Source organism: Suillus bovinus (genome assembly GCF_016758785.1).
Source record: "Suillus bovinus strain UH-Sbo-P2 chromosome Unknown EDB93scaffold_17, whole genome shotgun sequence".
Classification (NCBI taxonomy): domain Eukaryota; kingdom Fungi; phylum Basidiomycota; class Agaricomycetes; order Boletales; family Suillaceae; genus Suillus; species Suillus bovinus.
The window spans coordinates 1-16,045 of NW_024542073.1; the positions used below are offsets into that span (position 1 = coordinate 1).

At 40.5% G+C, this 16,045-nt stretch overlaps 3 protein-coding genes across 3 annotated transcripts; 2 read left to right on the plus strand and 1 right to left on the minus strand.

The window, feature by feature from the left end:
* Window positions 1-1,339: 1,339 nt before the first annotated feature.
* On the minus strand, window positions 1,340-1,761 carry EDB93DRAFT_1082781 (uncharacterized protein; the record flags this gene model as incomplete). The annotated part of the gene is made up of 2 exons (XM_041445713.1): window positions 1,340-1,510; window positions 1,561-1,761. 2 exons carry the CDS (start codon window positions 1,759-1,761, stop codon window positions 1,340-1,342), a joined length of 372 nt encoding a protein of 123 aa, XP_041309120.1.
* A 3,554-nt stretch (window positions 1,762-5,315) lies between these two features.
* EDB93DRAFT_1248887 (uncharacterized protein) lies at window positions 5,316-5,670 on the plus strand (the record flags this gene model as incomplete). Its single annotated transcript, XM_041452779.1, has 2 exons — window positions 5,316-5,337; window positions 5,393-5,670. The coding sequence occupies 2 exons, from the start codon at window positions 5,316-5,318 to the stop codon at window positions 5,668-5,670; spliced, it is 300 nt and encodes a 99-aa protein (XP_041309121.1).
* Window positions 5,671-13,438: 7,768 nt separating this feature from the next.
* Window positions 13,439-14,070, plus strand: EDB93DRAFT_1248888 (uncharacterized protein; the record flags this gene model as incomplete). Its single annotated transcript, XM_041452780.1, has 2 exons — window positions 13,439-13,549; window positions 13,597-14,070. The coding sequence occupies 2 exons, from the start codon at window positions 13,439-13,441 to the stop codon at window positions 14,068-14,070; spliced, it is 585 nt and encodes a 194-aa protein (XP_041309122.1).
* Between the last annotated feature and the right edge of the window lie 1,975 nt (window positions 14,071-16,045).

Sequence of the window (16,045 nt, forward strand, 5' to 3'; positions counted from 1 at the left end):
TTGACGAGCAACCAGAGACCCTTGACTCGAAGATAGGCCTTCATCTCACCCTTCCAGGTAGCATAGTTGGTAGAAGTGAGTTTGGTGACAGTGCAAATAGATTTCGAGTCTTCTGAGGACATGGCGAAGGAGACGGCGCAGTTTTGCAGCAGTGGGACGAATTAAGGGCAAGGGCTTGGTAGAATTTGAAGGAAAGGCTGTCTTTGCTGATTTTCAACAAAGAGAGCAAGGAATAATGGGTGGGGAGAGCACCAGTGGCTGGATGCGAGAGGAGGGAAAATGCGCACTAAGTTGGCCCAAAGACAGTGAACTCCAGCGACAGATTTGACTGCTAAAGCGCAGGGCTCATAACCTGTTAGAAGAACTGAGAGTTCAAAGTCAATGCACGAAGCATGTTATTGTGCAAATAAGTAAAGTACTATACCTGAGAGTTCAAAGTCAATGTACAAAGCATGTAAGACTTGTGAACTCTGCACTATGGGCGAGTCTATGTAAACAAATATAAACAATTCCTAGTATGGCATGTGTCCTCGAAGTCCTCGAAGTTATCTACTAATATAGTAATGTCCTTGAAGTGTCCTTCAAGTCTTCAAAGTCTTAGAAGTCTTCGACCTATCTAGTGTGAAGTCACCACACAACTAACAGTGATTTGGCAATATCAACACTGAGTCCCAAGTCTTGACGTAGAAAACTAATCTCTGCTGGGCTCAGCAGAAATGGTACTACCTAGACAACAATATTTAGGCAGATCTTCAGCACGACCTATGCTGCTATGCTTGCAAGGCAAGTGCATTTGATCCTAAAGGGGTTGCTATATGGTGTAAGTAGTATAGATGTATCAATAATGCAAGCTAGTTCGGAGAAACAGGACAAAGGATGGACAAGTGCGCGCAAAGTGTGATCAGCTGATACAATGTCCGAAGGTCCAATGCGGAGTGGCTCAGACCTGTGCAAAGTGCACCGGATGTGTGCAGATTTGTTTTGTTTGTTGACATGAGTATGAAAATCAGTGGTTCTGAGTCCAGCACCATGACCATCACTATACTGAGTACCAATACTTGGTAGGACCACCAATACACTTGCATAGAATTCGACTACAACTTTCATTTTTCATTATTGCCGATGTTTTGGATTTCTTTAGCTTATATCTCGGTCAAACAATGACCGATAGACAAGAAAAGACTACCAATACACTCACATAGACTTGGACTACAACCTTTGTTAAGAAAGTTAAGCATAACAATAACTTTCATTTTTTCATTATCATTTTCCTATATTGACTAGCAAGTCCTGAGTTCCAACACTCGGTAGTCAATACAATTCCCAAGTTATTTGAACCCTACATCAATGGATAATACATACAAATATGGGGACAAGCAGGGCAGAGGATGGCACAAGAACCAGGTTGAGTGGCACCAATACCTTCAAGATCATGCCCACGACCAAATCGTTTGAGCAATGTCAAGTTCCACCATTCTTTAATCATTCGAAGCAGTGCTTTGTAGTGATCCTGAACATGTGTGAGATTTGCAGCCTCCACTGAAATAAATGTTCATTCACCTTGGGATGATTGACACCAGAGTTATCAGATAGCCATGACAGTGTTTGCCAGCATTCAAAGGCCAATGCCTTTGATTCAAATATGAGAATATGGAAGTGGTGAAGGAGCTGAAATGTTGCAGCTGTTTTAGGATTAAGAGACATTGCTAGAAACCACCGGACATGGAGGAGCTGAGTTGTTAGTGATTGGGTGTCTTGCATCCACAGAAGTCCACTGCAACTGAATGTACACCATTAATATTGAGAACAACAAAGTTGTTGTGAAAAGCTGTTGACGCTGGGTTGTAACAGTGTTCTCCCATGCAATGGCTAAGCTGAATTCTGAAACCAAGGGATTTCAGGCTAGTGTTCTTGAAGTGCCCATCAACCCAGTGCTAGAGTGAGTTTATTTAAGTAACAAATTCACAAATTTGAACAAAGAAGCTGACCTGAAGTCTATGTAATGGACTATCCTGATGTCTTGCCAACGTACATTCTTTGCAATACAAAGCCGTCCCAAAACAATCCTGACATTGGTAGTCTGCATATCCCTAGCATCCATCACAGCCCTCGCAGACTTGGTTGAAAATGTAATCACCACATCCCAAATAGGACTCTGGAAGAATGCACCGGTCCCATCGCACACTTCTTGCAAGCCATCCATGAGATGACTGGCTTCTACTGGACTATTCTGGGTGCTAGACCTAACCCTTGGTATAATGGTGATATCAATGTCATGAGGTGAACACAGTTTCACATCATACATGCTACCTACTGGTATTTCAAAGTTACCATACAGGAACCAATGAGTACGGGCAAAACTGGAAGCAGGCCACTTCTGATTTTGATGATAAGCACCTCAAGCCATATATTGCCTTCATTTTGAGTCTTTTTCATAAGTTGTCAAGCTTCTTTTCCCTTATCATGGACTTACACAACAAAGTGGAACACATCAGGAAGATGTGCACAGCTGACTATGTCCTCCCAACCTCCTCATCAACTCTTGGCACTGAAGCCAACCCAGTGGCTAGGGAGTCGCAGTTTTCTAATGTCAGCCAAAACCTTCTGTCAAACTTGGCATTAACATGTTCACTTCACCTGCTTCCTGGCACTGCTCAAATACCTATCCTGACATTGGAAACATGCACCCCTCCTGCTACTACTTGGTGTTAGAAGAACTGAGAGTTCAAAGTCAATGCACGAAGCATGTAAGACTTGTGAACTCTGCACTATGGGCGAGTCTATGTAAACAAATATAAACAATTCCTAGTATGGTGTGTGTCCTCAAAGTGTCTTGGAGGTCTGTCCTCAAAGTGTCCTCGAAGTCCTCGAAGTCCTCGAAGTTATCTACTAATATAGTAATGTCCTTGAAGTGTCCTCGAAGTCCTCGAAGTTATCTACTAATATAGTAATGTCCTTGAAGTGTCCTTCAAGTCTTCGAAGTCTTAGAAGTCTTCGACCTATCTGGTGTGAAGTCACCACACAACTAACAGAAGGAAGGTTGGTCATGGGAGGGAGCAACAATGGATTAGTGTATGTGTTTGAGAGGAAATCGGGCAAGCTACTCAACACTCTTCCCCACTCTAATGGAGGTCTGGTGCAGACCATCGCTGTAAGTATTGAACTTTTGTGGAGGATGAGTGATTGATGATCTTCCAAGACCCGTGATCTTGACAGGCGCTGCACAGTTACAAGTGCATCACCAGCGCTAGGTTGCAGTAAGGCTGCAATCAACTTATGGGTCCATGACTATAGCATAGGAAAGGCGACTCTTACCTCTCAAGATTCACAGTCATCATTACATATGCTGAAGTGTATATTGATGCTTCTGGTTCACTTCAGTGCCTTGGCCGTCATCATCTCCTTTCTGATAACCAGCTACTCTGTAAATCAATGCTTAATTCAGCAACAATTAATTGACATAGGACACGGTGGCGACATGGTCAATAGACCTCACTCAGCATATGAGACCGATGCACATGTTCACCTTTTTGGCTAACAATGTTCCCCAAAATGCGGAATTCAAAGAAGTACTAGACATCCAAGAGGAAGTGAGTGAAAAGAGCGACATCTTGATACTGTTAGTTGTGTGGTGACTTCACACTAGATAGTTCGAAGACTTGAAGGACACTTCAAGGACATTACTATATTAGTAGATAACTTCGAGGACTGAGGACACTTTGAGGACATATACCATACTAGGAATTGTTTATATTTGTTTACATAGACTCGCGCATAGTGCAGAGTTCACAAATCTTTATCATGCAGCGACAGAACAATACAATATCACTGCCGAAATCAAAAGGGTCTTTCATCAGGCAGTGAAGGCGGGGCAGGATGGCATCAGAGGAAGTCAGAGAGGACAGGACAACATCAGAAGAACTTGAGGAGGACAGGATAGTTCAGGGAAGGAGGTCATTCTCATTGAGTAAATTGCTAGACAAAGTCGTGTATTGGGTGGGGTAGCGCGCAAAAATAATGAAGCACCCAAGGTACGCTCCATTAGAGGAGTGAGGAAGTGCACCACGCTGAATTTGGGGCTGTCACCAGCACACCACTAGGTGGCATAATGGCAGAGAAAATATTGGCTGTCTGTCTGCTCGCTATTCTGCAGAGTTGAGTATGAAGCTCAGTCTAAATCAAAAAGCCACTCACAGCAACATCAGTATGTCACTCTTTCTTTCATTCAACAGATTCATTGTGACATCCAAGTTCACACTCCTCCTCTCAATCCTGTCTCAATTATTTCTCAAACTTATTTCAAGCCCCATCAATCATTGACATGCCTCCATGAGATTGCAATGGAAGTTCCTAATATTTTGATGACTTGCGAGGTGATTTTCTTGTACTGTCATTGGTTTATTACCTGAACTAACACTGCAGTAACCACCAGATACAGGTGCTGGTCCAGGGTTCAGTTTAACTCAGTTTTGAATTCCTCATCCTGTTTTACTATTCAATTATAGTGTTGGGACATTATTCTTTCTGTTGTATTTGTGACATGCTATCACTTAATACTCAGACTATTGACAATGTGCAATTTATATTATTTGGGAAGGCTGGTGAGATTCCAAACATTATTATAATTAAATATTGAAATCTATTTGTGCTATTATTGCTCCAATGGAATAAATTGCAATTTGTATCACTAAGAATATATGTTCACTACAATGTGTTAGCCTGCAATTGCCATTGCAAGACTTACTAGTACATTCTAATGACATCACAATAAATGTTGTAATAATGATTTGAACCACCATTGACACATGAGGGTTATGATTGTCATGACTCATCATCATTGCAACTGTGCTTGAAACTGACATTTAAATGACAATAACAATTACAACTTTATTATAGCAACCTATTTAAAGACACATTTTGCATTTGGGCCTTGAAATATGTTATAAGGCATTGAAATTTAAATTGAGAATTTCCAACATAGTGTTATGCATGAACTCAGTCAGCCCCAAAATACTTTGAAGTACATCTCAAAGGGAATATTGGAGAGCACAGAAATCAAATACAACTGGTAAGCACACTGGCTGACATCAGTTATTTTCTGTGGTTTCTGATATAAGAGAATGGGCTGCAGACTTATTACTCACTTTCAAAATTTCCTCAGGGATCACAAATTTCTTTAAAACAGCAAATTCTGCTCTGTCGCCACCCCTTTCAAAATACATCATGTCTAATTGTAGCATGGATCATGCATTTGTAAGTGAAGATTCACAAGATAACTGTCTTGTGGTATCTCACACAGCAGTCCTGGGCTAGGTATGACTCAATTAATATTGATGGGTCAGTAAAATTATTTATCAAAGAAAGGGGCTTGTATTGTTACAAGAACATCTAGATGCTTGGGCCCCTACCATTTTTCTCCTAATCCTCCTTGTATCAGTCCTTGCATCATACCCTTACCCCGACCTTACCCTGGTCATCCTTGTCATCCTCGCATTCCCCTTTGCTCTCTATCTGTCGCTTCAGCAGAGCCAGTACATCTGGCCGGATCCTTTCGCTGACGAAGCATACCCATTGTTAATTGTTACGACTTGGATGGTATCTGTTGGCGACGCTCAAACAGAGCGTGTGTCATCAACGGTCGAGGACGTCCTTGGGCTAGCCCAAGGTTAGGGGTCTTACTTGGCGAGGCTTCGGCAAGTAAGATTTAACGCCTATGTCCAAATCGGGTAGCTTATGTCACGCAGGTGCGAGACGATAAGCTAAATCGGCCTAGGCTTACAACACCCGAAGGTTAATCGTAAGATCGTCGTTAATTAGAAGGACAGAAGTCCGACTAGTTAACAGGGGCTTTGCTCGTTGACGAAGTCGATGAGTAAAGGTCGAGACTATAGGCTTATCCGCGAAGAGCAGATAAGAAGATAGAATATAGACTGCTGGCTAGGCAGAAGGATCACTCTGGTGAGAGTAGGAGGTCAAGAACCAAGTAGATTCAAGTTAGGGAATATGTTACATGGTAGCGAGTTTATATAGAGGACGGGGCGTGTATTAGTGGATGATAACTCGTACTACCAAGAGAAGTAAACGGTAAAGGGGATAACCATAAAAGGAAGGCACGTTTGAGGTGAGACATGGGCGAATCCTGAACGTGCGGATAAGAAAGTGAGTCAAAGATCAGAATAAGAAGTGAAACACGCAGGGGCACGATTGTGCAACTGCGGAGCTAAATATAAGTAACATGTGCGACTGCGCACCGAGTCAGAGATCAAGAAAGGAAAAAGGGCAAAGGGGATGCGTTGTGCATCATATCATAGGTTACTGTCCGGACGGTAAAGGCAAGGGGACTGTCCACAGGATCAGTCAGGTGGTGGAACGGAGCATGGGTATGCTTTGTCAGCGAAAGGATCCGGCCAGATGTACTGGCTCTGCTGAAGCGACAGGTAGAGAGCGAAAGGGAATGCGAGGATGACGAGGATGACAAGGGTAAGGTCGGGGTAAGGGTATGACGCGAGGGCTGATACGAGGAGGATTAGGAGAAAAATGGTAGGGGCCCAAGCGTCTAGATGTTCTTGTAACACCCATGCTCCGTTCCACCACCTGACTGATCCTGTGGACAGTCCCCTTACCGTCCGGACAGTAACCTATGATATGATGCACAACGCATCCCCTTTGCCCTTTTTCCTTTCTTGATCTCTGACTCGGTGCGCAGTCGCACATGTTACTTATATTTAGCTCCACAGTTGCACAATCGTGCCCCTGCGTGTTTCACTTCTTATTCTGATCTTTGACTCACTTTCTTATCCGCACGTTCAGGATTCACCCGTGTCTCACCTCGAACGTGCCTTCCTTTTATGGTTATCCCCTTTACCGTTTACTTCTCTTGGTAGTACGAGTTATCATCCACTAATACACGCCCCGTCCTCTATATAAACTCGCTACCATGTAACATATTACCTAACTTGAATCTACTTGGTTCTTGACCTCCTACTCTCACCAGAGTGATCCTTTCTGCCTAGCCAGCAGTCTATATTCTATCTTCTTATCTGCTCTTCGCGGATAAGTCCTTAGTCTCGATCTTTACTCATCGACTTCATTGACGAGCAAAGCCCCTGTTAACTAGTCGGACTTCTGTCCTTCTAATTAACGACGATCTTACGATTAACCTTCGGGTGTCGTAAGCCTTGGCAGATACAGCTCATCGTCTAGCACCCGCTTGACGTAAGCTACCCGATTTGGACATAGGGGTCAAATCTTACTTGCCGAAACTCACCAAGTAAGACCCCTAACCTTGGGCTAGCCCAAGGATGTCCTCGACCATTGACGACACACGCTCTGTTTGAGCGTCGCCAACAGATACCATCCAAGTCGTAACATGTATGGCCATGCACAAAAAATACATGCAGCATTTACACTAACTTCAAGGACTATGAACTATGTCAAGGCATGAATCAGAGGTCACACGAGGTCATATGTTAGGTGACCCCACAGTTTCTGTTAAAGTCTCAGTGTTCATATGCAGTGTGCAATCCTGAAAGGTGCATTTTTGTTAATAATGATGTACACTTGATATGTAGTAGCAATGTACCTGATAGGTTCAGGCTGGTGAAGCTGTTGTTAGTGCTAGAGCTATCAGTTCTATAAGTTTATTTCAACATCTAATATCCAATCATATCTCAGAAAATTAGGAGATCCATGTCTATCAGTCTGGGGGACTTCAGCAATCTGATTGTGCTGACTTAGCACAATGGGCTGGAGGCCGGTTGCAATGATTGCTGCATGCTGCCTACACTATGGGACTTTTCTGGGCTTTGGTATATCCATGGAAAGCAAAAAGGACAGTCATGCAAGGTGATTGTCTGTCTAGTCTTGGCTAAATGCTAGCTATATAGCCTGTGGCCATATCAAGTTGGTACTTCTCATCAAATTGTTTTGAGGCTCCACTGATATGAATATCCCATAATAGCACACCTGAGCTCTGGTCTCCCAGTTAATCTTCCCTCCATATATATATGTAGAATGTCTATTTTGAATTTACTCTATTCTTCATCCTGTCTATAACCCAGCACCTTGTTCTTGTTCTCTGACTCAAGCAATTTTCCAATGTTGAACTCTTTGAGTATGTCTAGGACAACTCTCTTATAACTCTAGTCTCAGAACAGGTTTCTTTTTTAGCAAAATGGACATAGAACTATGTACCTGGTTAGTCCTTCAGCTAACATTATGTACTAGGTCACTAACCAATCAAACAGGATCTTATTATGATGATCTGCTATAGAAATTTCTCAATGCAACTGAGCTGTCAGACTACCCTTATGTACTAGGTATGTCACTGCTCACTATTGCATTCTCAGTCACTATCTTAAAAAACAGTACTCCCAGGCTCTGAGCCATCGTCTAACTCCAGTAGACCATCTACCAGTAATGCCAATAGATCAATTTCTCATTGGATAATAAACTAATCTTGTAGCATTTCTTGCTTCACAATTATGTTTTCCTCTTTTAATTCAATTTGCTTTACATATTGCTAACAAGCCTGTCCTTTACTAAGGGAGTTGTAGTACATATATAAAGAAACATAGATTACTACTTGTATTCTCAAGCTAGTGTTAGTTGTGTGGTGACTTCACCATTAGATAGTTCAAAGACTTCTAAAACTTTGAGGACACATCAAGGATATCACTATATGTTAGTTATATGACTATTTACCTCTACAGTACATATTTCTGTGTCTTTTATGTCTCCATATGCACTGCTATACTTATAGTATTATTCCTCACATTTCACCACCTATTCATTTGACTTCCTGACCTTCCTAGGATGTCTCTAGGTCAAGTTATTACTTACCTGTGTGTTGTGGCTTATTTGTTTACATTTGTTTATCATACATCACTCATATCCCAGAGTCTAGTGCTTCCTGCCTCTTTGAAAACTTACTCTGGACTCTAGTCCTGATTATATTGGTCTCTCAGTAGCTTTAAAAGCGGCCTACTTCATTCCTATCTTAATACCATATTAGTACTTAACTTCAAGGACTTCAAGAACTTTAAAGACACTTTGAAGACATATACCATATTAGGAATTGTTTATATTTGTCTTCATAGACTTGTTCATAGTGCAGAGTTCATAGTCTTACATACTTCATGCATTGACTCTGAACTCTTAGTTCTTCTAACATCAATGTCCACTGGTATCATCTCATGTGCATGTTTGAATCTTTTTCTCTATATCTGATATAAACCTGAGAACATGTACTTGACTGGCATTATTCCTGGACCTTCAGAACCTTTGGGAGATAAGTCGAGTCACTTTCTCAGCGCCATAGTTAATGACATGATAGAAAGTTGGAAGTACAGGATACATGTTTGTCACACAGCTCTCCATGCTCGTGGTTGAGTTACTCACAGTAACATGGCATGTCTAGTGTATGATCTTCTGGCGGTGAGAAAAGCTGCCTAGCTAGCGGGTCCAACAAGCCATTTTTATTGTACTGCCCACTATTGCTGGTATAAGTTAACTTCTGATAGAACAGATATTGAATCTAAGGACTGGGGACTTTGAAACAAGAGTAAAGTACATCAGTACACTGAGCTCTGGAAGAATGCTGGAACTTCAGCTGAGCGTAACAAGTTATTCATATCACATGGGGTACAGTGGTCTACACTCTGGAGGTTACCTTACTGGAATTCCTCTGATCAATTGTTGTCAACACCATGTATTGTCTGCTGGAGGGCCTCACATGCACTTATTTTTATGAATTCTTAGGTCTCACAGCTGATTCCGCACATTGCAAGTCTGATACCATCTCTGCTCTTGATCATTGGTCCTTCAATGTTGATCTCAACAAACTTGAAACATTTAACAAGAATGATGTTAGAGCTGTCAAGTCAATTAAGAGCCTCCTTGAGAAGCAGTTCCTGACCTCAAGGGAAATGACACTGAGCTCATTGAGTACCATGTCCTCCAGTTAGAGAGGAGACTGATGATGAAGAAGGTCATACATCTTTGTTTCATATTGGAAGGCTTGAGCATTAGGTCAAATATTGTACATCTTGGCAAAAAGATTTACAAAGCCCACTGCATTAACTTGCTTAGTCTCCTATAACTTTGGAGAAATGAAAGCTGGGACCATGAAGGCTGATAAATGATGCACATCAACTATGGTATAGCGTTAGTTAGTTTATGGGGTGAGGGATCCACACACCACAACCCAGAATTCACAGCCAGTTATCATGCTATCCTTGATCATACAATGGCCTTTGTTTCTGCTGTCCACATGATATGTTTACCATGCATGACAAAGGCTCAAGTGGAAGCATACTATGAATACATTATTTTTTTGGATAAGGGACTTACAGGTATTGCTTCCATTATACCAATGGTCACATAACATTACATATCTGGGATCATCTATAGCTTTTTAGTCCTATATGGTCATGGTGGTGTTTTCCATATGAGTTCCTGATTGGCCAGCTGCAGACTTGCCCAGCAATCACATTTTTGGTATCATGCCAACTTTCTTATTAATAATAGAATTCTTACACTGCCTCCATGCAGGTCAGCAAGAATTAACTCTCCTCTACCTACACATCAAGGTTGCAAAATTCAAATACTGGCTGAACTACCTATTTTATCCTCTTATGTTTAGGGAGATAAGGTTGCTATTTGACAGATTTGTGTCTCCCCTAATCAATGCTACTCCTATCAATGTATATGAAGGTTGTCCAACGCTGCCAAGACCAAAGATGTAATTCTATATGTTCTCTCTTGGCATCCTCCACCATTAGCTAGACTTTCAGTTATATTTCTGGTAGCTCTTCTTTCTAGGATTCAGTAGCTTTCTTATATTTGCAGCTTATTAGTTTTTGTAATAGCTCAATAGCTTACTATAAAACATACCATTTGGCTATGCTGAATCATTTTTCTTACTAGATAGATTATAAATAAGGTTCAGAGTCCTACAAAGATCTTATAAAGCATGACAAATCATAACAAAACATGATGAGTCATGTGAATGTTGTTATAAATCAGATTATTTCCCAGTTGTTACAAGTACCTTTAACAAACCATTATTCTTTCCTAAATCTTCCTAAGCGTCAATATACAGTGCCTAAATCAAACCCTAACCCTATCTTGAAAACGTCTATCATTCCCAAAATACCTTTAGCGCCCACGACACATGTCTTTGATGTGACTGATGAAGAAGACGAGTTCTTTGATTGTGAATAGATTAGATTAGATACGATAAGATAAGATATGGTCACGTGATACTTCTTTCATATTCTATGATGTTCTATGGTACGATTCCCTTTTCCTTTTTATGATTGGCTAGTAGTTATATCTCAGTTTCAATCTTCGTTTCAATAGTTGTATATAGGTAGCATGTCTTGGTCGATAGTTCTTTAGTTCAAACCTCTTGTATCTACAACTGTAGCAATCCAAGACGTACCTGCTCCTCTTTTCATTGTTGTGATAACCTTAGTCCGAGTCCTAGTCTCTGCCCAGCGTTAATTCATTATTGGGTTGTGACACCAGTCACATGAGATACTGACAAACAAATCTGAAAATCAAACAGAAATAAACAGTCAGAGGGAAACAAATAGAGGGAAACAGAACTAAATAAAATAAGATAAAATAGACAACACAGAGAGAAATCAGTCTAAATCATATAAAGATGAGAAATTGCTTATGAGGAAATGAGAATTCAGATGGATAGCAGGAGATGGAGAATGTGATTGATCTAATGAGGACATTGTAGCTATTATTGAAGTTACTCTGCAAATTACCGAATATACTCAATACTCCAATCAATACCACATATTGAGTAGCATGCGGTGCCCTTCATGTAGAAAGTGCTTTCTGAATGACAAAATTGTTCTACAACATCTACATCAACCTATCTTATGATGTTTCAGTTGGAATGATAACTTAATTTGCTTCTCAGGACCATCAGTACAACCCTAAGAATCTCAAGCCTCACTGCCAGAAGATGAAATGAATGATGCATAGATGATGAAAGATCATCCTTGGCCAGAAGATGGGTATACTGGTATAAAGGCTGATGATGGGGAAGAAGTGGTGTTTTACGTTGGTGTGGCAAGAACCTGGGCTAGAGGAACCACATTCATGAAGCAATTTGAGTCTGACACTTATGCTAAGGAAAACATGAGCAATCCATATTTTCCATTTACTGGCAAACCAGACTGGGAGATGGTGGCATTCCTTATTTAGTCAGACCTCAGTATGACAGAGATTGATGAGTTCCTCAAGCTTGAATTTGTGAGTCTATTTGTGTTGCATTTAAGAATGTTTGAACTCAGGTAAAATTAGAGCAGAAAACTACTGCTTTCATTTTACTCTTCGAGAGAGCTCAGAGGATGTGCTAAAATGCTGCCATCTCCACCTCAATGAAAATATCAAATAGTCCCTACGGAGTTCCCAACGACAAAAACTCTTTGGATATTTTACCAGTATAATGATGGCCCTTGCACTGAGCTCAAAACCAGCATTTTCAACATATATGTCAAACACTACTCATTTCAAATCATCCGCAACATCTCTGAATCATTCCTAAACATGTCTGACACATTTCCACACATGTCCAAGCCTTTTTGCATTGGATCCAACACACTTAGCTTCAGAATTTTGCACTTTCCATCGGACACCACATCAGACATCACATTGGACATTGGACATCATCACACATCATCGGATATTGTCACACCTATGTCCAGTCACATCCTGCTAGCCCCTACTAGGTACACACTTAGTCTTATCTTCATTGTTAACAGTGTAGACAGTGTTATTACATGTTTTCCCATAGTCCGCAGTACCTCATGTCTTATTACATAGAATATCGGACTTGAAAATTATTGCTACTACCTTTGCCTATGGTATTCCGGTTTCCTACATAGATAGATAAATACTCTATAGTGACTCTTACTTATCCATCCACCTGTAGCTGGGTCACTTTCAGAATATTTTCGTAGTTCTTGATTGATTTGTGAAGTATTACTGTTCTTTCACTGTCACAAATACACCATTTGTTACTCTTGCAATACCGCTCACAACCCAATACTCATTACATAGTTTCCGACCTATATTCGTGAAGTCTGAAAGTCTGAAATCTTAGACATCGCACTTTGGCTTCAGACATCGGATAAGTATCCTTGGACATCATCAGATTACCTTCGGACATTGTTTCTTAGCTTCAGACATTCATTATTTGCATTACTGACACATTTATACTACTGATATCAATTAGCAATCCCTTTAGGATCAAACACACTTGCTCTGCAAGTATAGCAGCATAGGTTGTGAGGTTGTGCTGGAGATCTACCTAAATATTGTTGTCTAGGTAGTACCATTTCTGCTGAGCCCAGCAGAGATTTACTCTTCACACTGGAATCCAATTGAGTGCCTTCAGAAACTTCTTAGCCACCCTATGTTGGCCAATAGTTTTAATTTCATCCTACACAAAGTCTATGCTGAAGTAAAACATACTATTTATATTTACTATAATTTCATAACTGGTGACCATGCTTGGAAACTTCAGGTATGTTCAACTCTCGACTTCTTTAGCATAGCTAACCAACAGTACAGGAAGATTTGCCTAATGATGTGACCCTACTTGGTGTGGTCCTCTCCTTAGATAAAACCAAGGTCAGCAACCTTGCTGGCAACCACTATGCCTATCTTCTTCTTATCATTCTTGCCAATATCGACCCTAATGTATGTGCTAAAGGATTCCTCCAGGCATATATCCCTCTCACTCTACTTCCTGTTGCAAAGTTTATTCATAAGGTTAAATGCATGCATAGTGTTCTGGCAGACCAGTTACTTCATCAATACATCGACATTGTGATTAAATCATTAAAGCAAACTGCACACCTAGGCATCATGATGAGTGATTCAGTGAGGTTCAGTAGATATTGTTTCATGCCCCTTGTTGCTTATATAGTCAATACTCCAGAGGAGCTTGTCATTGCATGCATAACCATGAATGCATTACCTTTCACTATGGCTACATGTACCAACTTTGGGAATCCAGACCGTCATCCTTTTCATAAAAGCTGATCTACACTTGCTAATATTTGAAAAGTTGTCGCCTCTGTCTCTCCATCCGACTCATGGCATTTTTTAAGGAGTGCAAGCAATACCACTTGAATGACATCCAACAACTATTTTGGATGGATTGTATCACTGCAGATCCTTCTTCTTTCTTGACACTGGAGTCACTCCATCATTTTTACAAAATGTTCTTTGACCATGACTGTGCCTAGTGTATTGATGTAGTCGGTGTCAAAGAGATCAACTTTTGTTTTTCCTTACTTCAGATGTGTACCAGATATTGTACTTTCAAAGAAGGGATCTTTAATTTAAAGCAAACTTTGGGCCAAGATCATTACAATATCCAATATTATATTGTTGATGTTATTGCTGGTACTGCTCCTACCTAATTCATAATGGCCATCTGGACCCTTCTTGAATTCAGATATCTTGCCCAAGCTCCACAATTTTCTGATGAAACTCTAATAGAGTTGGATAACTGTCTTTAACTCTTCTACAAATATAAACAGGGTGTCATTAATGCAGGTACCCAGAGAGGGAAGGATAGTGGGTTTAAATCATGGGTAATTCTCAAATTAGAATTGCTGCAAGGGGTGGTGCCAAATATCTGGTTACTTGGCATACTTATGCGGGTCTGCAGATCCAACTGAACACATATATATTATTATTATGAAGGTGCCCACAAGAGCTGGAAATAATCACAACTATGATATGCAAGTGTTGTTAGTTGTGTGGTGACTTCACACTAGATAGGTCGAAGACTTCTAAGACTTCGAAGACTTGAAAGACACTTCAAGGACATTACTATATTAGTAGATAACTTCGAGGACTTCGAGGACACTTTGAGGACAGACCTCTAAGATACTTCGAGGACACATACCATACTAGGAATTGTTTATATTTGTTTACATAGACTCGCCCATAGTGCAGAGTTCACAAGTCTTACATGCTTTGTGCATTGACTTTGAACTCTCAGGTATAGTACTTTACTTATTTACACAATAATATCAAGTGCATTGACTTTGAACTCTCAGTTCTTCTAACAAGTGTGTTGCCACCTTGACTGTCATGATAAAGTAGATCACTTTGATCTTATGCTTTACATGCATGAACAGAAAGAATGTGCTATTGATAATAAAAGCGATGATGAAAGCATTGATAGCAGGATAATTCAATGTTCCATTAAGGACTATTTTTACATGTCTATCAACTTATTGATGGTGATTATCCAGAGGCACCTTATTCCTATTGCACATTCTCAACCTCTGTTGGGGCTTATCATCTTAGCTACAGACTTACCCTTACAAAGATGGCTATTGATATAGCTGCCAACCACTTCTTACTTCCTGGCCTTTGCCCTGTAATATCTGATTATATAGACTGTATTGAGGCACACAACTTCCCCATTGGTGGCAGGTGCTGAGCTCACTCTGGTTGTCTCCTTCTTTTTAAACACATCCAAATCTGATGTAAGATGCACATTCAATCAAAAAACTTCCATGATGCAAACCGACTCAAACCCTCACAGGCAATACTGATGGAACCATCCTCAAAGAATTGACCCTATGGTTGGTATGATTTGGTCCTAACCAATACAGACAAAACATCCAAATGGCCAAAGTGTGGTCTTGAAGGTGAGCCACTCCTAATCCACACATGATTTTACTGATATGATAGATGTAGGGCATTGTACCACTCACCTCAGTTTGATTTTTCATCTGGTCACATAACTTTCATATGGGAATACATACTATGCCTACATTGAACATTTGGATGTGGTTGGATTGGATAAATCAACCAGTATGTATGTTCTATGACATGCCTATTGAGCAAATGATGATTGGATCAGTGATGTAATTAGAGTCATTTGAATCCAGGCACCTATCCATCTTATCCCTCAGTTTGGTGATATAGCAGAGCCACAATTGACTGTGCAAACTAGTATAAATCACTTTACAGAATTTTTTCTAAACAAGTTCTG